This window comes from Oryctolagus cuniculus, chromosome 18 (genome assembly GCF_051225735.1).
Source record: "Oryctolagus cuniculus isolate XC-2025 breed Fujian yellow rabbit chromosome 18, ASM5122573v1, whole genome shotgun sequence".
Taxonomy (NCBI): domain Eukaryota; kingdom Metazoa; phylum Chordata; class Mammalia; order Lagomorpha; family Leporidae; genus Oryctolagus; species Oryctolagus cuniculus.
Genome location: NC_142884.1, coordinates 62,747,679 through 62,771,890, shown reverse-complemented (window position 1 = coordinate 62,771,890; position 24,212 = coordinate 62,747,679). Strand labels below are relative to the sequence as shown.

Sequence of the window (24,212 nt, the reverse complement as noted above, 5' to 3'; positions counted from 1 at the left end):
GCTGTTCCACTTCTGATCCAGCTCTCTGCTATGGTCTGGGAAAGCAGTAGATGATAGCCCAAGTCCTTGGGCCCCAGCACTTGCATGGGAGACCTGGAAGAAACTCCTGGCTCCTGGCTTTGGATCGTGAAGCTCCAGCACTGCAGCCATCTAGGAAGTGAACTAGTGGATGGAAGACCTCTCTCTGCCTATCAAATAAATAAATAAATAAATCTTTTAAAAATTATTTATATATTTGAAAGGCAGAGTTAGATTTAGAGAGAGAGAAAGAGAGAGAGAATCTTCCATCCACTGGTTCACTCCCCAGATGGCCACAACAGCCAGAGCTGGGTCAGGCCAGAAGCCAGGAGCTTCCTCTCTGTCTCCCATGTGGGTGGCAGGGGCCCAAGCACTTGGGTCATCTTCCACTGCTTTCCTAGGCCATTAGCAGGGAGCTGGTGCCCATATGGATGCTGGTGTTGTAGATGGCAGCTTCACCCACTATACTACAGCGCCTGTCCCATTTTTTTTAAATTATTATTTCAACTTTGTTACAAAATTTTCTCAATGAAAACAAAGTCTTAACAATTTTTTAAAAAGATTTATTTACTGGGGCTGGCGCTGTGGTGCAGCGGGTTAACACCCTGGCCTGAAGCGCCGGCATCCCATATGGGTGCCAGTTCAAGTCCCGGCTGCTCCTCTTCCAATCCAGGTCTCTGCTATGGCCTGGGATAGCAGTAGAAGATGGCCCAAGTCCTTGGGCCCCTGCACCCGCGTGGGAGACCTGGAAGAAGTTCCTGGTTCCTGGCTTCGGATCAGCGCAGCTCTAGCTATTGCGGCCATCTGGGGAGTGAACCATCGAACAGAAGACCTCTCTTTCTCTCTGCCTCTCTTCTCTCTGTGTAACTCTGACTTTCAAATAAATAAATCTTAAAAAAAAAAAAAAAAGATTTATTTACTTATCTGAAAAGCAGCTCCAGCTGTTGTGGCCATCTAGGAAGTGAACCATCCAATGGAAGACCTCTCTCAGAGAGCAAAAGAGAGCAGATAGAGAGAGATCTTCATTCTACTGATTCACTCCCCAAGTGGCAGAGCTGGGCTGATCCAAAGCCAGGAGCCAGGAGCTTTTCTAGGTCTCCCACAGGAATGCAGAGGCCCAAGGACTTAGGCCATCTTCTACTGCTTTCTCAGGCCATAGCAGAGATGACTGGAAGTAGAGCAGCCAGGACTCAAACCAGCACCCATATGGCATGCCGGCACTGCAGGCAGCAGCTTTACCTGCTACACCACAGTGCCAGCCCCAGTCTTGATATGTTCTCTATTTAACAGTCTAAAAAGCCGAGGTTTAGAGCCACATGACTAAAAGCAGCAGCAGAGCAAGGATTTTAACCTAGATCTGTTCTAACTCCAAAATCTATTACAGATTATATGATGGTTTGGGTGTGACCTAATAACACGCAGCAGGTAGTATTATTTATTCATTCTATCCAAGATAAAAAATATACAAGTCCAAAGGATTCACTGTGAAATTTAACAGAAAAAATTTACAAATAAAAGACAAGTGCTTAGACTACCACCATCATATAGAAAAGGTTATATAAGTATTAGCCATTATTACAGTGAAGAGGGAGTGGTGAAAGTATTTACTCTGTTCACTAGTAACTTTTAACAATTTAAAAATAAAATGAAATAATAGTCTGTCACCTAAGGACTGGCCAATTAGGTAAATTTTGTTAGTACAATACTTTTGAAGCTATTTACATTATAAGAAATTTGTATTTAATAATAAGCACATAAAATTAGATGTATTATATAACCCCATTTTTGCAGGAGTAACACCAACATATTCGTAGTTATCACAGGATTTCATGTGTTTTGTCCTTATTTTGTACTTCTCTCTCTATATATATGTATATTTGAATACATATAAATACACACACTTTATATATACACTTTATACACACACACATACACACTTTAAATTCTACTAGATTAGGTGTAAGGCAGCATTAGCAGAAAAAAGAAGTATAAAATGAGAAGGAAAAAGAGCAGTGAGGGATACCTTCAAGGAAATGATGAAACCTGAACTCATGTTTTATTTATTTTATTTATAAGAATTCCCTTAAGCTGCTTCAGGTTTTTTTTTTTTTTTTAATCATATTCATCCCATTAATCATGCCCAATTCTGAATGATGCTGAACACCCATCTTCAACAGTCCTGAACACAAGTGCTTCTAAGACTGGCACCCTTACAAACTTTGGATTTTCAACAAAATAACTCAGAAGTCTTTAAAAAAAAAAAAAAAGATTTTGTTAATTTATTTGAGAGGTAGAGTTACAGACAGTGAGAGGAAGACACAGAGAGAAAGGTCTTCCTTCCACTGGTTCACTCCCCAAATGACTGCAATGGCCAGAGCTGCGCGGATCCAAAGCCAGGAGCCAGGAGCTTCTTCCTGGTCTCCCACACAGGTGCAGGGGCCCAAACACTTGGGCCATCTTCTACTGCTTTCCCAAACTATAGCAGAGAGCTGGATTGGAAAAGGAGCAGCCCGGACTAGAACCGGAGCCCATATGGGATGCTGGCACCACAGGTAAAGGATTAACCCACTGCACCACCGTGCCGGAACCATCTTTTTTTTTTTTTTTTTTTTTTTTTTTTTTTAAGTATTTCTTGTCAGCTCTATCCCCTAATTCCTCACAATGATTATCTTAAAGCTACTACCCTCTTACATTATTCCCAGTAAGTACCAGCTCACTTTTCCAAAGAGGAAACAAGTTATAATGCATGAGTTTCCCACACTGCCTTTCTCGGATACAAAATTATCCTTCACTTTGATCTCCAGAAAGGAAGCAAGCCTGTGTACTAGATCCCCCTTTTTCTTCCCTGATACACCAAAACCACCTTCTTTTCATTATTCCTATCCTTTATGTTCAACTACCTCATTCCACAAAAGATTCCTTTTCATATTTATCTCTTTCTGGGTCCCTCTCTTGACTCCCTGGTCTTTTCAAGCTGCCTCCACTTTCTCTACTCATACTTCTTTCTCAACCAACTACTACTTGGCTTTTGTTCCCAAAATATCATTAAAATTGTTCTGTCACCAATAAATTCCTAATTGACTTATTTCCAACTTCTAACTCAGATGAATACTGCTTTCAGGAAATTTCTCCAGTATCTTCCTTGGCTTCCTTGTTTCCTTCCTGGCTTCTCTTTAGTCTACTCCTCTCTTCACGCCCTTTAAATATTTTGGGTTTTTTCCCCAAGAGAAATGAATCCTCAATTTTTTTTCTTTTTTCTCTTCTCTCCCGATCCAGCATCACACAATTTCTTACTAAGTCCACTACTACCATCCTGATCTAATCATCTCACCTGGACTAACTCAACTGCCTTCTATCTGATTTCTTCTTTCACAGTTTATTATCTACATTGTAGCAAGTAATCTACCTAAAATCTAATTCAGATAACATCATTCCTCAGCTCCCATCTCAGCATAAAATCCAAAGTCCCTACATGACCCAGCACCCTAATAACTCCAACTGTATCTCTTACAACTCTCCACCTTACCCATCGTGCTCATATATACTGGCCTTCCTATTTCTTGAACATGCCAAGCACCTTCTCAATCTCAGTATATGTGTACTCATCGTTCCTCCATCTGAATAATTCTTCCTCCAGGTATCCTCACTGCTTACGCCTTCCACTGCTTTAGGGCTATTATACAATGGAGGCACCATCAAAGCAGTATCCTTACGATCTTATACTCTATGTTAACCTCCTATCATCATTTTATTATGTCTCTTAACCCATTTTTCCCCACTTCTTTTCATTTTTTAATTGAGATATAAGTCATAATAAGATGCACCCTTTTAATGTGTACAAATTCAGCAGGTTTTATATTCAAGTTGCATAGTCATCATTATGAGTACTAATTCCAGAACATTTTTTATCACTTCAGAAAGAAATTCCATACTCTTTCTCCTCCCAGCAATCACTGATCTACTTTTGATCTCTACAGATTTTCCTGTTCCTATTCCCTGATACTTATAATTATTATTTTTTGTTTGTTTACAACCACCAGAATATGAAATAGTGAGGGCAGAGACTTTGTTTTCTGTACTTATGTATCCTCAGAATATAGATTAGTGCTTGGCGGAAGTAAGTGCTCACTATTCCATAAGCATCTCCATTTCAACATATCCTAAATTGAATTCATTATCTTCTGCTTTATTTTTTTAGCATGAAACAATTATTTTAAAGCAACAATTACAAAATTATGCTAAAATTGTGTGCCTGTCTGCTCTATTTCATATTGGTCAGTTTCAGCTGGCACCGCGGCTCACTAGTCTAATGCTCCGCCTTGCGGCGCCGGCACACCGGGTTCTAGTCCCGGTCGAGGCGCCGGATTCTGTTCCGGTTGCCCCTCTTCCAGGCCAGCTCTCTGTTGTGGCCAGGGAGTGCAGTGGAGGATGGCCCAAGTACTTGGGCCCTGCACCCCATTGGAGACCAGGATAAGTACCTGGCTCCTGCCATCGGATCAGCGCGGTGCGCCGGCCGCAGCGCACCAGCCGCAGTGGCCATTGGAGGGTGAACCAATGGCAAAAGGAAGACCTTTCATCCGTCTCTCTCTCTCACTGTCCACTCTGCCTGTCAAAAATAAATAAATAGGCCGGCGCCGCGACTCACTAGGCTAATCCTCCGCCTAGCGGCGCCAGCACACCAGGTTCTAGTCCCGGTCGGGGCGCCGGATTCTGTCCCGGTTGCCCCTCTTCCAGGCCAGCTCTCTGCTGTGGCCAGGGAGTGCAGTGGAGGATGGCCCAGGTGCTTGGGCCCTGCACCCCATGGGAGACCAGGAGAAGCACCTGGCTCCTGGCTCCTGCCATCGGATCAGCGCAGTGCGCCGGCCGCAGCGCGCCGGCCGCGGCGGCCATTGGAGGGTGAACCAACGGCAAAAGGAAGACCTTTCTCTCTGTCTCTCTCTCTCACTGTCTAACTCTGCCTGTCAAAAAATAAATAAATTAATTAATTAATTAATTAAAAAAATAAAATAAAAAATAAAAATATTGGTCAGTTTCTTTATCCTTCAAGCAATGGTCACAAAATACACACATATTGAATACATGGTCGCCATTCCAAATACATTCATGATTCAAAATTCACAGAGAAAATCTATCAACATGTAAGTACCATTATAACAGATCCTAACTTCCATACTTACTATTCCATAATTTTCCCCTTTTTTTCTAGACAATAGAAGTTCTTAAGAGTTCCAGCAAGGGACAAGCCCCCACTCTGTTATCTATTCTCAATTAACTTTAGGTCCAGAACCCACTTTTAGAATTTTTAAAACAAATTAATATCAACACACAACAGTTGAAAAGTCAGTTAGGGCTGGCACTGTGGCACAGTGGGTAAGGCCACCACCAGCAGTGATGGCATTCCATGTGGGTGCCAATTGGAGACCCGCTGCTCCACTTCCAATCCAGCTCTCTGCTATGGCCTGGGAAAGCAGCAGAAGATGGCCCAAGTCCTTGGGCCTCAGCACCCACATGGGAAGACCTGGGGGAAGCTCCTAGCTCCTGGCTTCAGACCAGTGCAGCTCTGACCGTTGTGGTCAACTGGGGAGTGAACCAGCAAGCGAAGGGAAGATATCTCTCTCTCTCTGCCTCTCCTTCTCTCTGTGTAACTCTGACTTTCAAGTAAATAAAGGATAACCAAGGGGCCAGCACTGTGGCTCAGCAGGTTAACGCCCTGGCCTGAAGCACCAGCATCCCATATGGGCGCCGGTTCAAGTCCTGGCTGCTCCACTTCCCATCCAGCTCTATCTCTCTGGGATAGTAGTGGAGGATGGCCTGGATCCTTGGGCCCCTGCACCTGTGTGGGAGACCTGGAGGAAGCTCCTGGCTCCTGGCTTCAGATCGGCACAGTTCTGGCCATTGCGGCCAATTGGGGAATGAACCATCAGATGGAAGACCCCCCCACCCCGCCCTGCTTCGCCTCTCTCTGTATAACTCTGACTTTTAAGTAAAATAAGCAAATCTTTTGGAAAAAAAAAAAAGATAACCAAAACTGATAACCAATTTCCAACTTTTAGGATCATATGTCCTTTAATATACAGAAAACGCAAGACATGTGTAAACTTTATCACTTACTGGCAATAATATTTCCATCACATTTATTCAACTTCTCTGATACTTGTGGTCTTGTCCCCATCCCTGCTGTTACTAATTCAGGTGCTTATAACCAGCTTTCACTTACTACATCCTTCACAGTCATACCTTTTCCCTCAACTTCAACGCATCTGTCATTCAATGTACCTGCATCTTGATCTCTACCTCTATCATCCAGCTCCATAATGCAGCCATACAGAATTTCTCTCAATTCTCCAACACATCAAGCTCTTGTTCACCTCCAAATCTTCCAACATGATATTCTCTCTGCCTGCAACATATTCCTTTCAACACATTCACCTTTATATGACTAACATTCATGATTTCAGGACTGAATTTGGATGTCACCTTCTATGAAAGTTCTTCCTAGTTCCCTAGCACACAGTTACATTCCTCTATGTCCACCTCATCAATCTGTACCTCCCTTTTCAGAGCACATACGATACTGTTTTTCATTATTGATTAGCCAGTTTCCCTAACAAATAGGTAAGACCAGTTAGGGAAGAATCACTTATGGGGCCAGTGCTGTGGCATAGCAGGTAAAGCCACCTCCTGCAGTGCCAGCATCCCATATGGGTGCCAACTCGAAACCCAGCTGCTCCACTTTCAATCCAGCTCTCTGTTGTAGCCTGGGAAAGCAGCAGAGGATGGCCCAAGAGCTTGGGTCCCTTGCACCGGTGTGGCAGACCCGGAGGAAGCTCCTGGATCCTGGCTCTTGGCTTCGGATCAGCCCAGCTCTGGCCATTGCAGCTATTTGGGGAGTGAACCAGCTGATCTCAATCTCGATCTCTGCCTCTGCCTTTGATTCCCTGTAATATGCCTTTTAAATAAATATATAAATCTTAAAAAAATTAAAACTTATGTCTTTTACCATTACATCATACCATTACTAAGTGATCTTAGTTGAGGGTAGAGGGGAAAAAAGGAATGTTATAAAGTTAAAAATAACTTTTCTAAAAAAAAAAATCAACTCAATCAGTAGATACATTAGAAGCATAACAGTTCTAATTCTTTCTCTTTGCAGTTTCAACTACGAGTAGTAGATTTTTGTAAACCTGTTAAAGTAGTTGAGTACTAACAGGTTAATGAACAACCAGGAAGACTGAGGTACATTCACTCCATTAATAAGTATTGCTGAAAATGGCATCTATAAAGAGAAAGGGTTTTAAAATGAAAACAGGTGAGGGAAAGCAGTAGAAGAGGGCCGAAGTCCTTAGGCCCCTGCACCCAGGTGGGAGACCGGGAAGAAGCTCCTGGCTTCAGATCGGCACAGCTCCGGCCATTGCAGCCATCTGGGGAGTGAACCATCGGATGGAAGACCTCTCTTTCTCTCTCTCTCTGCCTCTCCTCTCTGTGTTAACTCTGACTCAAATGAATAAATAAATCTTTAAAAAAAAAAATGAAAACAGGTGAGAATATAAATTCTTATATTAAGAATTTCTGATAAGTCTATATTCTTTTACTGTTAAAAACTGGCATATTTTCTTCCAAAAATAAACTAAAAAATCCAATTTGCCATTTGTCCTCCCTCAATTTAACTTGCTTCCTTTTCATCTTCTCATTCTACATACCAATCATTTTTAGGATCACACCCCTTTTACATGCCCACATATTCTCAAAACTACAATGTAAAAAATGTGCAATGTGGGGTACCTTTAGCCTGGTGGTTAACATGCTGGAATCCAACAGCAGAGTACTTGGGTTCCAGACCAAGCTCCAGCTCCTGACTTCAGTTTCCTGAGACCCTAAGAGGCAGCAGGGTGATGATTCAAGTTATTGGGTCTCTGCCACCCATGTGAGAGACCTGAGTTTTCTGCTCCCAGCTTTAGCCCTGGCCCAGGCCAGTCCATTGTGGGCATGATCAAGTGGACAGACTCTCTCTTCTCAAATAAATACATGAAAAATTTTTAATGTGCAATGCTAAAAAATGACTTTGCTATTGTGTTGCAATTCCAGAGGAAATTATTCATCTAACAAATGCCATTTCAATTTTCTTCTTAAATGTCTCACTATAAATAACATCTAGAAAGATACAGGAACTCAGTAAAAGTCAGATTTTTTTAAAAAATGCCTAGTCAAAATAAAATTCTAAAATTTGTTGGTTAATTAAGAATACATACAGGCCGGCACCGCGGCTCACTAGGCTAATCCTCCGCCTAGCGGCGCTGGCACACCAGGTTCTAGTCCCGGTCGGGGAGCCGGATTCTGTCCTGGTTGCCCCTCATCCAGGCCAGCTCTCTGCTGTGGCCAGGGAGTGCAGTGGAGGATGGCCCAAGCCCTTGGGCCCTGCACCCCATGGGAGACCAGGAGAAGCACCTGGCTCCTGCCATCGGATCAGTGCGGTACGCTGGCCACAGCGCGCCGGCCACGGTGGCCATTGGAGGGTGAACCAATGGCAAGGGAAGACCTTTCTCTCTGTCTCTCTCTCTCACTGTCCACTCTGCCTGTCAAAAAAATTAAAAAATTAAAAAAATAAAAAAATAAAGAATACATGCATATATAAAATATTCTAAACACATTAGAAAACTAGAACTAATTTACTCATTTTTGGCACTAATTAACTAAATACACATTTTCATTATTTTTCACAAAAAATAAAACTGACACTGTGAATTTTTAAGAGTTAAATTCCTGGGGCCAGCGCTGTGGCACAGGAGGTTAATGCCCTGGCCTGAAGTGCTGGCATCCCATATGGGCGTCGGTTTGAGACCCGGCTGCTCCACTTCCGATCCAGCTCTCTACTGTGGCCTGGGATAGCGGTGGAGGATGGTCCAAGTTCTTGGGCCCCTGCACCCACGTGGGACTCGGAGGGAGGCTCTTGGCTCCAGGCTTTGGGTTGGTGAGGCTCCGGCCGTTGCAGCCAATTGCGGAGTGAACCAACGGATGGAAGACCTCTCTCTCTCTACCTCTCCTCTACAAAAAACTAATAAAAGATTTTAAAAAAGATACAACATTCTTACAATTAAAAAAAAAAGGAGTTAAATTCCTGAATTATTAGACAGAAAATGGATGACAATCAATTCTTATTTCCATGTCTCTAACTTCAAACTCTCAAGCACAAACCTTGCTATACTCCAAAAGTAAATTATTCCATTGAAAACTTTCAGGAACTAAACTAAAAGAACATTTCAAAGAATCAACAACCGAACAGTTCACATACTTAGAACAGCAGTTACTTCAGCTTTAGGTAAATTAGCTTCACTAATTCTTCACACACTACATTGGAATTATGACACATACTGAGGAAGAAAGACAATATAATTTTACCTTAGCATGTCTCGGAAATAGCAAGCACCTTACACTGAAGCTAACAAAGAGATATTCTATCACACTGCCTGAAACTGTTGACAACAAATATTCCAATAAACTTATATTTCAGTATCAGAAAATGTCTAGATTTTATAATATATTGATCAAACATATCACTTCTCTCTAAAGAATATACCTATATCCCTTAGTTCTATAATAAACAGAGCACTAATCTATTTTTTTTAATGATTTATTTATTTGAAATGCAGAGGCAGAGAGAGAAAGAGAGAGCGAGAGAGCGAGAGAGCGAGCACGCTTCCCTCTGCTGGTTCACTCCCCAAATGGCTGCAATGGCAGGAGCTGGGAAGATCGAAAGCCAGGAGCCTGGAGCATCATTTTTTTTTTAAATTTTTTTTTAAGGAATACAAATTTTATAAGTATAACTTTAGGAATACAGTTATTCTTCCCACCGTATCAGCCCTCCCATCCACACTCCTACCCCTCCTCCTCTTCCCTTTCCCCTTGTCCGTCACATTCTCCATTAAGATTTATATTCAATTAACTTTGTACACACTCAACAATTTGCACACACACACACCTGGATCTTCTTCCGGGTCTCCCATGTGGGTGCAGGGGCCCAAGGACTTCGACCGTCTTCCTCTGCTTTCCAGGTGCATTAGCAGGGAGCTGGATCAGAAGTGGAGAGCAGCCAGGACTTAAACCAGCGACCATATGGGATGCTGGCACTGCAGACAACAGCTTTATCCACTATGACACAGTGCTGGTCACCAATATATGTTATTTTTAATGACCATCTTTATCTTTCTTGTCTCAGCTGTTCTGCTTCCAATCCAGCTTCTTCCTTGTCGCTCCCCCTCTTCGTGGAGGAATGACACAGGACCCTGCGCTGTTCTTTCGTCTGCTCGGCCCTCCCCGGGTTTGCTGCTGGTTCTTCCCGGGTTGGCTGCCGTCCCTTCCACCTCCGTGGAAGGGCGGTTCCCCCTGCCACATTCCCCACTTCCGCGGGGGAGCGGCACACCGCCGGCCGGCTCTCTCGGGGGCTGCACAGGTGTTCCTTCAGATAGATGTTCCCCTTAGATGTTCCTGGTGCATGTTGTCTCTCTCCTCCTTTATAGTCCTCTTCCACCAATCCCAACTCTGCTACCCACACGCCGAGTACGCTGCTCTCCTCCAATCAGGAGCAGGTCCTACAGTTTATTGGTTGAACTGGAGGCAGCTGTGTAGAAGCTGTTTTCTCCTCTCCCAGCGCCATATTGTGGGAGAGCAGATGCATAGAATAAGTCTTAATTCTAGTAACTTAGTCTAGTCCGAGTTGCTCCCAGTTGCTCCCCACATTCCTAATGCATCCTGGGAGGCAGCAGATGATGGCCCAATAATTACGTTCCTGCCACCTACACAGGAGATCTAGGTGGAGTTCCAGAACTTCTGGATTCAGCCTGCCTAGTCCTAGCTGTTATAAGCATCTGGGGAATGAGCAAGCAGATGAAGATATCTCCCTCTTTCTTTCTGACACTCTGCCTTTCAAGTAGATGAAAATAAATTTTTTTTCAAAAGATGATGTAACTACCTATTTTGTATGTATTAATGCCTTTTAAAACTTATTTAACATGATGAGGAAACAAAGCAACTCCATTAAGTCTTAACTGTAAAGCACATATAAACTGCTCACAATCTGTGATCTTCAGAGTTTAAAATGGTTACAGGCATTTATAGATTCTTTAATATTATTAAAATTTTTAAATTTATTTTAAAGGTAAAATGATGGAAAGAGACAGATCTTCATCTGCTGGTCCACTACCCAAATGACCACGATATCTGGGGCTGGATGAGGACAAGTCAGAAGTCTGGAATTCATTCTGGGGCTCCCATGTGGGAGGCAGGGACCCAAGTATCTGAGCATATGCTATCTCTCAGGGTATACATTTGCAGGAAGCTGGAATCAGAAGCAAAGCCAAGACTAGAGTCCAAGTACTCAATATGGGATGTGGGCATCTCAAGCAACATCTTAACCTTTTTGCCAAATGTCCACCTCTATAACTTTTTTGAATAAAAAAATGACAAGTACCACATTTCATGCAGAAGAAAATAATTATAGACTTCCCTTTTAGGATTACTGGTAGGAGCTGCCACTGAACCCAAGAGACAGTAAGCATCACAGAAAGAGAAAAGGAATAAAATTCAACATTTTTATAACTTTAGAAAGATTTTTCTTAGGAAGGTAATATTTGGTGTTTTATGGTTTAAAATTCACTGATTTTTTTTTTTAAGTGAACTGAAGCACTGAAAAGGTTTCTCTGGAATATATGAATAGGAACTCTTGGGATACAACTTTTTGAGAATAGAATTTGTTGAAACACCTCCTTAAACTGTATGCATGTATACTTTTGAGTAAAATAAAAACTAAAAAATTTAAATGTATTGTTTTTATTCCAAAATACATCCTAGATAGATCTTCTGCTCCAGCTCCCTGCTGATGCCTTGGGAAAGCAACAGAAGATGGCCCAAGCGCTTGGGCCTCTGCATTCGTGTGGGAGACTAGGAAGAAGCTCCTGGCTCCTGGCTTTGGATAGGCCTACCTCCAGCCACTGGGACTATCTGGGGAATGAACCAGAGGATTAAAGACCTTTGTCTCTCCCTCTTTCTCTGTCTGTAACTCTGCCTTTCAAATAAATAAATAAAATCTTTCAAAAAAATAAAGATAAACCATGAATAAAGAGAAAATGTAACACATAACAGACTCAGGTTAGAGTTATACAACGGGCATATATAACACAATTAAAAACAAAACAGAGAAAACAACTCAAGGAAACAAACTGAGGAAGAAAATAAATAAGCCAGTCACAAAACAAAGGTGCAAATGACCAAAAGACAATATGAAAAGAAGCTCAAGTTTATCAACAATTAGAAAAATGTATACTAAAATAAAATACTGTTTTTCACCCATAAAACCCAAAAAGCATGACTCATTAGGGGGAAAATGAACACTCTAATAGAAAATTTAGCAAAGAGTAAAAACAAATTTTAAAAGACATTCAACTAGAATATACATATGCACATGAACAAGTATTAAATTTTGATGGCTAATTAAAAGAGTAAGCATAGCATATGAAATGAAATAAATTATTTATTTATTTATTTATTTGAAAGGCAGAATCACAGAGAGGCAGAGAGGGAGAAGGAGAGGTCTTCCATCTGCCTGTTCACTCCCCAGATGGTTGGCAGTGGCTGGAGCTGCGCCAATCTGAAGCTGGGAGCCAGAAGCTTCCTCTGGGTCTCTCACGTGGGTGTAGGGGCCCAAGGACTTGGACCATCTCCACTGCTTTCCCAGGCCACAGCAGAGAGCTGGATCGGAAGTGAAGCAGCTGGGACTCGAACTGGTGTCCATATGGGATGCTGGCACTGCAGACAGCAGCTTTACCTGCCACGCCACAGTGCCGGCCCCATGAAATTAAATTTTTTAAAATTTCTTTTGAGAGACAAAGCATTCCATCCCCAGGTTCTCTCCAAATGCTGGAAACAGCCAAAACCAGGAGCAAGAAACTCATTCAAGGTCTCCCAGAGTAACAAAAGCTGAACTATTTGATCCATCACCATTGCCTCACAAGGTCTGCAACAGCAGAGTAGGGCATCAAACCCTGGCAAGCTGATATGGAATGCGGATATGCCAGCTGTTGTTTTAACCACTAGGCTAAACCCCTACCCCCATAATGTTTTTTAGAAATTAACACTTGGGGGGACTAGCGTTGTGGCATAGGACATTAAGCTGCCACCTGCAATGCTGGTATACCATATGGGTGCTAGTTCAAGTCCCGCCTGCTCCACTTGCTATCCAGCTCCCTGTTAATGAGCCTAAGAAAGCAGTAAAGGATGGCTCAAGTACTTGGGCTCCTGCACTCACATGGGAGGCCCAGATGAAGCTCCTGGCTTTCTGTGTGAACCAGCCCTAGCTGCTGCAGCAATTTGGGGAGTTAAGAAATGGATGGAAGATCTCTTGTGTGTGTTTCTGCCTCTCCCTCTTTGTAACTCTGCCTTTCAAATAAATAAATTTGAAAAAGATAATACTTGGTGCTGGCAAATACACAGGGAAACTGGCATTACTAAAGGATATAAATTGGTATTACCTTTTAGAGATAATTAGATAATAGCTATTAAAATCTCTTAGTATGTGTACTTTCCCCCAGTGTACTTTATACTTCTATAAATTTAGGAAAAAAAATCACAACTATACAAAGATATACATATATACTAGGGTGTTATCTACAGCATTTTTTATAAAAGCAAAACCTTGAAGCATCCCAAATGCTATCAATAGGAGAATAAAAAACAAGTGACAGTAACAACACAGCTAGTACAATACAGTCATCAAATTAAAGACATAGTTCTATCTGGATCATATAAAACTGCTGAGTGAGGAAGCAGGCTAGGGTGTAAGGTCACATATAAAAAATGACCCCATCACAGTGCGCATTTGGCACAGCAGTTAAGATACAACTTGAACCGCCTGAATCCCACATCAGAGGACCTGGGTTTGAGTGTAGGCTTCATTTCAGCTGCCTGCTAAAGTGCACTCTGGGAGGCAGCATGTGACAGCTAAATATTTAGGTCCTTGGCACTTACATGAGAGACAGGCACTGAATTCTGGACCTCTAGCTTAGGTCCAACCCAACACTGGCTGTTACAGGCTTTTGGGAATGAATCACTGAATGGAAGATGTCATCTTTGTCTCTCTCTTTCAAATACAAAAATAATTTAATGATTCCATTTATGGAAAATAGTCTTCAAAAAGTTCACAGCAAAATTACACAGAGCATGCCAATTTTTTTTTTACACCAAAATAAACTCACCCTTTAATTCTTCTATCTTTTCACAACTTTTTGAGGTGTCAGAAATGGATATATGTACAAAAATATAACTGGCTATCTTTGAGAGAATTTTGTTGATTTCTTTCGTCTTTATATTTTTCATTTGTTTGAAGTTTGTATAATGAAATAAATATAAGTTATATTTCATTTATTAACCTACAGCAGTATTCAAAATATACTAGGAGGGACCAGAGTTGTGAAGCAGCAGATTAAGTCACCATCTGCGACACACACATCCCATGTGGGCACCAGGTAATGCCCTAAATGCTCCACTTCTGATCCAGCTCCCTGCTATGGCCTGGGAAAAGCAGTGGAAGATGGCCCAAGTGTTTGGGCCCCTGCCACCCACCTGGGAGACCCAGATGAAGCTCTTGGCTCCTAAATTAGCCTGACCTAGCTCTAGCCATCACAGATCATTTAGGGAGTGAACCAGTGGATGGATGATCCCTCTCTCTGTCTCTCTCCCTCTCTCTGTACCTCTGATTCTCAAATAAATCTTAAATATAGATAGATAAGAAATACAAAGAGAATAAGAGAGCTTATAAAATTTATAACATATTGTTTTAGAATAACTAGCTGTATTAATATTGAATTATGCACAGAAATGACAGTAAAGCATAGAATAGCATATCATTTATCAGTATGTTAACAGCAGTTATTTTTATGTGGCAGGGTTATATATTTTTCTGTTCTATTTCATATGCTGTCCATAATCTACAATGGCCTCTTTTGTAATAAGCATAAAAAGTAATTGTATTATAATCTTAAAAATAAGATTCCAATTCTTGAAAATTTTTTCTATTAAACATTTATTTTCTCTCTCTTTTTTAAACAGAGAGGTAATATCTGCTCTTGCATTGGCACAAATTCTTGTTTACATGACCAAACAAACTTTAGCACTGTTATTCTTACAATCAGAGAAATCAAGAAACTCAAAGGAAAATTGCTACACAGAATGCCAAAAAGACCAACACTTGATGTTTACTCTGCATTACTTAAAATGTGCTATTTCACAATCTTTCTTTGGTACTAATAATCTTAGAATACACATTGTGGATTTTATCCCTTTCCAAAAAAATGAAATTTAGAAACTATATCTTTTTTTTTTTTTTTTTTTGACAGGTAGAGTTAGACAGTGAGAGTGAGAGAGAGAGAGAGAGAGAGAGAGAGAAAGGTCTTCCTTTCCATTGGTTCACCCCCCCAAAATGGCCGCTTCAGCCGATGTGCTGCAGCTGGCGTGCTGCACCAATCCAAAGCCAGGAGCCAGGAGCCAGGCGCTTCCTCCTGGTCTCCCATGCAAGTATAGGGCCCAAGGATCTGGGCCATCCTCCACTGCACTCCCAGGCCACAGCAGAGAGCTGGACTGGAAGAGGAGCAACCAGGACAGAATCCGGCACCCCAACCGGGACTAGAACCTGGGGTGTCGGCGCCACATGCAGAGGATTAGCTAACTGCGCCACAGAGCCGTAGGTACCATTCTAAGCACTCTACTTATATTAACTCATTTTATTCTCACAACTCTATGATGTACATGATAGTATCAACTGCACTTTACAAATGAGGAAACTGAGGCACAGAAGTCAGTTATCTTGCCCAAGTAGACACACAGAGAATCTGAACCTTGGTAATCTTGTTCAAAGGACCACATTCTTTTTTTGTTTTTGTTTTTTGTTTTTTGACAGGCAGAGTAGACAGTGAGAGAGAGAGACAGAGAGAAAGGTCTTCCTTTTCCGTTGGTTCACCCCACAATGGCCGCTGCGGCCAGTGCACTGCGCTGATCTGAAGCCAGGAGCCAGGTGCTTCTCCAGGTCTCCCATGCAGGTGCAGGGCCCAAGGACTTGGGCCATCCTCCACTGCACTCCTGGGCCACAGCAGAGAGCTGGACTGGAAGAGGAGCAACCGGGACAGAATCTGGTGCCCCAACTGGGACTAGAACTTGGGGTGCTGGAGCCGCAGGCGGAGGATTAGCCTAGTGAGCCTTGGCGCCAGTCAGTCCACATTCTTGACCACTACACACATTGTTTCTCCATATTATTAACAAATTATCATAGGTGACAATATGGTAACCAGGTAAGAAATTTTCTCAAATAGTCTAATGTTTTAATGACCATAATATTTTTAAACAACTTGCCCCACAAAGTAGGGTATGAAATGTTTCATGTAATCGCTGTTTTCCAACAATTCACCTTTGAGGCAATGGGAGACCCAATGTCATTTTACTCTTGGACAAGGATATCCATTTTAAAAATACACAGAAACTGGAAAATAATTATATGGGACAAACCTTCTTATCCTGAACAGCTAACTTATCAGAATGGGGATGGGGGTGGGGGTGAGGGAAGGACAGCCAGAAAAACAGATATAACCAAAAAGTTACAAAATACTAATTGTAAAACATAACTTTTCACTTTGATTTCTAGACATTCTTTCAGTATTCACTGAAATACTACCGAATGAGTTATGCTGGCTTATTTTAACAATACAAAGATGAAGTAGAACTGTTCTGTACTGTACACAACTCTCCCCTCAAATCCTGAACTTTGACTATACAACTTTTTTTTTTTTTTAAGATTTTATTTATTTATTTGAGAGGTAGAGTTACAGACAGAGGGAGAGACTGAGAGAAAGGTCTTCCTTCCATTGGTTCACTCCCCAAATGGCTGCAAAGACCAGAGCTGCGCCGATTCGAAGCCGGGAGCCAGGTGCTTCTTCCTGGTCTCCCACTTGAGCCATCTTCTACTGCCTTCCCAGGCCACAGCAGAGAGCTGGATTGGAAGAGGAGCAGCTGGGACTAGAACCGGCGCCCATATTGGGTGCTGGCGCTTCAGGCGGAAGATTAGCCTACCACACCACAGCACCCGCCCCAGACTATGCAACTTTCAAAAACAACCTTTACTGGGACTAGCGCCATGGCACAGCAGGTAAAGCTACCACCTGCAGTGCCAGCATCCCACATGGGTGCCGTCAGTTACAGTCCCAGCTGCTCCACTTCCAATCCAGCTCTCTGCTATGGCCTGGGAAAGCAGTAGAAGACGGCCCAAGTCCTTGGGCCACTGCACCTGTGTAGGAGACTCGGAAGAAGCTCCTGAGTCCTGGCTTCGGCCTGGCCCAGCCCTGCCCATTGCAGCCATTTGGGGAGTGAAGCAGCGGATAGAAGTTCTCTCTCACTCTCTCTGTAACTCTTTCACAAATTAATTAATTTAAAAAAATAAAAAGAAGTGTAAAAAAGAGGGAGGGGCTGGTGCTACCACCTGCAGTGCCAGCATCCCATGTGGGTGCTGGACTATCCAGCTCCCTGCCAGTGTGCCTGGAGAGGATGGCCCAATTCCTTGGGCTTCCGCCACCCACGTGGGAGACCCAGAAGCAGCTCCTGACTCCTGGCTTCGGATTGGCTCAGTTCCATTCATTGCAGCCATTTGGGGAGTAAACTGGCAAATGGAAGATCTCTCTCTCACCCTCTCTTCTCCCCTTTCCCCCCTTCCCTCCCTCCCTCTCAAATAATCAAATTCTTAAAAAAAAAAAACAAAAACAAAAACCCACTGCCTATGATGCAGAATAACATATGGGCACTAATTCACGTCCTGGCTGTACCACTTTGAGAGACAGAGAGAAAGGTCTTCCCTTGCCATTGGTTCACCCTCCAATGGCCGCCGCGGCCGGCGCACCGCGCTGATCTGATGGCAGAAGCCAGGTATTTATCCTGGTCTTCCATGGGGTGCAGGGCCCAAGGACTTGGGCCATCCTCCACTGCACTCCCTGGCCACAGCAGAGAGCTGGCCTGGAAGAGGGGCAACCAGGACAGAATCCAGCTCCCCGACCGGGACTAGAACCCGGTATGCCGGCGCCGCAAGGCGGAGGATTAGCCTAGTGAGCCGCGTCGCCGGCCTGTAGCACTTCTGATCCAGCTCCCTGCTAATGGCTTGGGAAAGCAGAAGATGGCCCCAAGTGTTTGGGCTCATGAAACCACATGGGAGACCAAGTTGAAGTTCCTGGATCCTAGTTTGAGTCTGGCCCAGTGCTAGCCATTGCAGCCATCAGGAGAATGAATCAGCAGATGGAAGATCCCTATCTCTCTCTTTCTCTCTCCCTCTCTCTGTAACACTGACTTTCAAAAGACCACATAAATCTTTATAAAAAAAAAAAAAAAGGTTGCTGATTTTGGAGCATTTCAGATTTCAAATTTTTGGATTAGGGAGGCTTGACCAGTAAAATTTATACAAACATTCCAAACTGAAATTTAAAACACTCTGGTCCCAAGCATTTCAGGTGATATTCAATCTATATAGATGAAGAAGAGAACAAGACATCAAATCTGAGGGAAAATGTAGTTAAGTATACACACAGTGGGATGAGAACAAATAGCAGCCATCTTTCAGGACAGCTTCCTATTTTTAGGGTTAGCAATAATCTCCCTTCTGATGCTTGCTGCCCTGAATCATTCATTATAACTCCATCAAAAGAGTGTAGAGGGGTAACCCAGCATACACACCTAATCTTAAGTATTCTTAGTAGTAAGCTGTTTTCTATTTTTAGGGGAAATATTAAGTATTAAAGACAATCAGGTTATCCATCAAGAAATTATTACCTGGTGAAGGCACTAGTCATTTTACAAGAATTACTACAAATTACCAAAATGCTTAAAATAGTTCATCTACTTGTACACAGCTAAAATAATATACATGTTACTGGTAAACAAACAAGTATTAAGATGAATTTAGCTTTGCTAAACAGTCATGTTCCTATTCTCTTATTCACAAATAAACTTAAACTTGAGTTGTTGCAATAATCTAAAAAAATTTATCCTTTTAAATGGGAGCTGTTTCTGAGGATCATCAAAAGTGAGATCAGAAGCCAGCACAGCCTATAGTCCAAGCTGGAATGCCTGAGTTTGAGTCCAGCCTACAGCACTTAATTCCAGCTTTCTGCTAATATACATCCTCCTGGAAAGAAGCAGGTGATGGTTCAAGGAGTTGGGTCCCTGCCACCCACTTGGGAGATCTGAACTGAGTTTCCCACTCCTGGTTTTGGCCTAGCCAGCTGCTGAGAGCATCTGGGGAGTGAACCAGCAGATGGGAGCTCCCTCTGTCTCTGTCTCTTTCTGCCTTTCAAGTAAAAAAAATTTTTAGTAAGTGATTTAAAAAAAAAATCAATTAAGGGGCTGATGTTGTGGCACAGTAGGTCAAACTGCCACCTGTGACACCGAAATCCCACATGGGTACCAGTTCAAGTCCTGGCTGCTCCACTTCCAAACCAGCTCCCATTAGGCCTGGGAGAGCAACGGAAGACGGCCCAACTGCTTGGGCCCCTGCATCCATGTGGGGAGACTCTGATGAAGCTCCTGGCTCCTGGCTCCTGCATGGTTCAGCCTTGCTGTTGCAGCTATTTGGGCAGATGAATCAGCAAATGGAAGATGTCTGTCTCTCCCCATCTCTCTTTTAAAACAAATAAATCAATCTTTAAAAAAAAAGTTCATTTAAAATAGTTCATTTTAAAAAGTTAATTAAATGCTTTAATGCTCACACAAAACAAATATTGAACTAAGAATGCCTCTCAACCAGGCCTTTTGATGAATATAATTACACCTAGATTTAATCTGGCAGTTATACAGGGTCCTCATTAACTGCTATCAATGTCTAATTAACAATTCTTAGTTTCCTTAGCCACAGTAATATACCTCATTTCATTAGTATAGTTTTTCTTCTTCTTGGCTCTCTGTCACAATTCTGTGATACTTATTAGAAAACTAAAATCCTCTCGCTACTATTAAATATATATACCTGCTTTCCAGAAATCAACAAAATGAATCAACTATGCATATTAATAGTTAAAAAGCTTTCCAGTCTAAGTGACATTCATATTTCTATTTCTTTTTTTTTTTTAGAGTAGTGTTTCTAATTCTTATGCTATCACTTCGTATTGATGCAAGCAAGATGGACCCACAGGAATTACTCCAGCATTTAGTTATGTTAAATTATAATAGATAGTGCTATTCATACATGTGTAGTCCATCATAGGCATGTAAGATATATGTTGTTGGTAATACAGAAAAGTTCTTTTTTAAAAAGAATAAAAGGTTGGGAACATAAGGACAACATATGCTGTATTTCATACATTAGAGCTCGTTTTTAATTCTAAGAGCCAGAACTGTAGATGTATAAATAAGTATTAGTCTTGGCTAACACTGGTGTCACCACATTCCTGTATTATTGTGGTCACCTGTCCATTTTGTGTACTTGGTCACAAAATATTTAAAGATTATTTGGTTTATGAGTGTGCCATGATGGAACGTGCACTTAAAAAACTTAAACAAATGTACAATGCAATACACTTAGAATTAAACTTACTACAATTAATGTATCTGTCCCCTCCCTGTTTTGTTCCTTCTTTCCTTCCTTCTTTTCTTTTAACTTTTATTTAATAAATATAAATTTCCAAAGTACAGTTTATGGATTACAATGGCTTTTCCACTCCATAACTTCCCTCCCACCCGCAACCCTCCCATCTCCCGCTCCCTCTCCCATTCCATTTGCATCAAGATTCATTTTCAATTCTCTTTATATACAGAAGATCAATTTAGTATATATTAAGTAAAGATTTCAACAGTTCACACCCACACTGAAATACAAAGTGTAAAATACTGTTTGATCATATGTCTACTTCACTAATGTCTCACAAAGTCTTCTGTAGTCTAGCCTTACTTATCAGAAGTTTAATCTTTCATGTGGCACTGTCAGTGGTGTTCAGATCGACTGTGTTCAGGTCATCCGTTTTGTTTTATAAAGATTTATTTATAAGGCAGAGTTAGAGAGAGAAAGAGAAAGATCTTCCACCTCTGATTCATTCCTTAAGAAGCCACAGCAGCTGGGGCATGGCCAGGCCAAAATTATGAGCCAAAAACTCTATCCACGTTGCCCACATGGGTGGTAGGAGCCCAAGTAGTTGCACCATCTTCTGCTATTTTCAAGGTGCACAGAATGGAAATAGAGCAATGGAGACTCAATCAGTGCTTCAATTAGGCATGTTGGCACCCAGATCTGTAGCCTAACCAGTTGGCAACACAATGCCAGCACCCCCCATTGCTACTTTTTTTTTTTTTCTTAATAATTTTAGGCAGAAAGAGAGAGATAGATAGACAGGCAGAGACAGGGGGAGAGGAAGGATCAATCCCATTTGCTGATTAACTCCCAAAATAACAACGGCCAGGGCTGGGCCAGGCCAAAGCTAGGAGTCAGGAATTCAATCCAGGTCTCCCATGTGGGTGGCAGAAACCCAACCACACGAGCTACCACCTGCTACCTTCCAGGGTCTTCAACAAAATGAAGCTGAAATTGGGAGCTGGAACCAGGACTCAAACCCAGATACTCTGATATGGGACACAAGTTCCTGACCAATGTCCTAACTGCCAGACCAAACACCTGCTGTCTCCCCCCACATTTACACTTTTTAAAAAAGATACTTGATTCTCTCTCTGTCCACTCTGCCTGTCAAAAAAAAAAAAAAAAGATACTTGAAAGAGTTACACAGAGAGGGGGGAGAGAGATCTTCTATCTGCTTGTTCACTCCCCAAATTGCTTAACAGCCAAGGCTGGACCAGGCAGGAGAAAGGAGCCATGGGGCTTCATCCAGGTCTCCCACATGGGTGCAGGGGCCCACATACTTGGGCCATCTTCTGCTGCTTTCTCAAGCGCATTATCAGGGAGCTGGATTGAAAGTAGAGCAGCTTGGACTCCTAGAGCCCATATGGTATGCCTGTGTTATGGGCAGCAGCTTAATCTGCTACATTGTAATGCCAGCCCACACACTTTCACATTTAAAGATTCTGGGTCCCAAATAGAAAGTAATAGAAATTCATATTGTTGGAAAACAGAACATACAAACCATAAATGACAGACAACTAAAAAATTTCTATTGGAACCAGTATTGTGGCATAACAGGTAAAGCCTCCACTTGAAATGCCACATCCCATATGGGCACCGGTTCAAGTCCCAGCTGCTCCACTTTCAATCCAACTCCCTGATTATGGCCTGAGGAAAGAAGAGGAAGATGACTCAGGTGCTTGGGCCCATGCCACCCACATGGAAGACCTGGATGAAGCTCCTAACTGCTGGCTTCAGCCTGGCCAATCCCTGGCCCCCTGACCATTGCAGAGATTCAAGGAGTGAACTAGCGGATGGAAAATCTCTCTCTCTCTTTCTGTTTCTCCCTCCCTCTCTGTAACTCTTTCAAATAATAAATCTTTTTTAAAAATTCTGTTAAACACAAAAATGGAAAGTCCTTTTTTTAAAAGATTTTATTTGAAAGACAGAGATACAGATAGAAAGAGAGAGCTGCGGCCACTGGAGGGTGAACCAACGGCAAAGGGAAGACCTTTCTCTCTGTCTCTCTCACTGTCCACTCTGCCTGTCAAAAAAAAAAAAAAAAAAAGAGAGAGAGAGAGAGAGATTCTTCATCTGTTGGTTCACTCCCCAAATGGCTGCTATGGCAGGAGCTGGGTCAGACCAAAGCCAGGAGCCAGGAGTTTCTTCCATGTCTGCCACACAGGTGCAAGGCTCCAAGCACTAGAGACATTTTTTCGCTGCTTTCTCATTAGCAGGGAGCTGGATGGGAAGTGGGGCAGCCAGGACTCAAACTGGCACTCATATGGGATACCAGTGTCGCAGGCAGAGGCTTAACCCACTACACCACAACACTGGTCCCAACAACAAGTCCTTTCTACATGCCACCACAAAATTACTTGTCTCACTAGCTTCATAATAAAATTATTATTTTTAGAATACATATTTTAAAGCATATTTATTTGAAAAGCAAAGTTACAAGGAGAGAGAGAAAGATCTTCCATCTGCTGGTTCACTTCCCAAACGGCCACAATGGTCGGAGCTGGGCCACACTGAAGCCAGGAGTTTCTTCTAGGTCTCTTACATGGGTGGCAAGAGTCTAAACACTTGAGCCATCTTCTGCTACTTTTCCCAGGCCATTAGTAGGGAGCTGGATTGGAAGTAGAACAGCCAGGACTCAAACCAGCCACCCATATGGGATGCCAACACTGCAGGCAGTGGCTTTACATGCTACACCACAACACTGGCCCCATGAAATATATATTTTTAATTGTGGTAAAATATAGAGCCGGCGCCATGGCTCAATAGGCTAATCCTCCACCTTGCGGCGCCGGCACACTGGGTTCTAGTCCCGGTCGAGGCGCCGGATTCTGTTCCGGTTGCCCCTCTTCCAGGCCAGCTCTCTGTTGTGGCCAGGGAGTGCAGTGGAGGATGGCCCAGGTGCTTGGGCCCTGCACCCCATGGGAGACCAGGAAAAAGCACCTGGATCCTGGCTCCTGCCATCGGATCAGCGCGGTGCGCCGGCTGCAGCGGCGGCCATTGGAGGGTGAACCAACGGCAAGGGAAGACCTTTCTCTCTGTGTCTCTCTCTCTCACTGTCCACTCTGCCTATCAAAAATAAAAAAATAAATAAATAAATTAAAAAAATAAAATAAAAATAAAATATACACAAAAATTAACATTTCAATTATTTTTAAGAGCACAATTCAGTAGCAGGAAGTACACCAACAATGTTAGCAACCATCACCAATATTTATTTCCAGAAATTTTTCATCATCCAAAGCAGAAATTTTGTACCCAATGAACAACAGCTCCGTATTCCTGCTCTCTTCACAACCCCTGGTAACCACTATTTTGCTTTCTGTCTCTGTGTATTTGCATATTCTAGATACCTCATGTATGTAGCTACTTCATGTAAATGGATTCACATAGTATTTGCCCTTTTGTTCTTTTCTATCCAGTTAACTTCACTTTTCAAGGTTCATCCATGTTGTCACATATAATGAGAATTTCATTCCTTTTTTAAGGGTGAATAAAATTCCATTGTACATTGTGGGGAGCAACTGAGACTAGACTAAGTTACTGGAATTAAGACTTA

General features: G+C 42.4%; 1 protein-coding gene across 9 annotated transcripts in view; it reads right to left on the bottom strand.

Annotated features, from left to right (window-relative positions):
• NFAT5 (nuclear factor of activated T cells 5) overlaps window positions 1-24,212 on the bottom strand; it is a 155,524-nt gene that overhangs the window by 102,090 nt on the left and 29,222 nt on the right. Inside the window, exon 1 of one of the 9 annotated variants that reach the window (XM_089320393.1) lies at window positions 9,995-10,125. The exons of the other annotated variants lie outside the window; for them this stretch is intronic. Coding sequence (XP_089176519.1) covers window positions 9,995-10,073 — 79 coding nt within the window. The 5' untranslated portion in view covers window positions 10,074-10,125. Of the gene's footprint in view, window positions 1-9,994; window positions 10,126-24,212 lie in introns of those variants that run through there. 9 annotated transcript variants of the gene reach the window in all.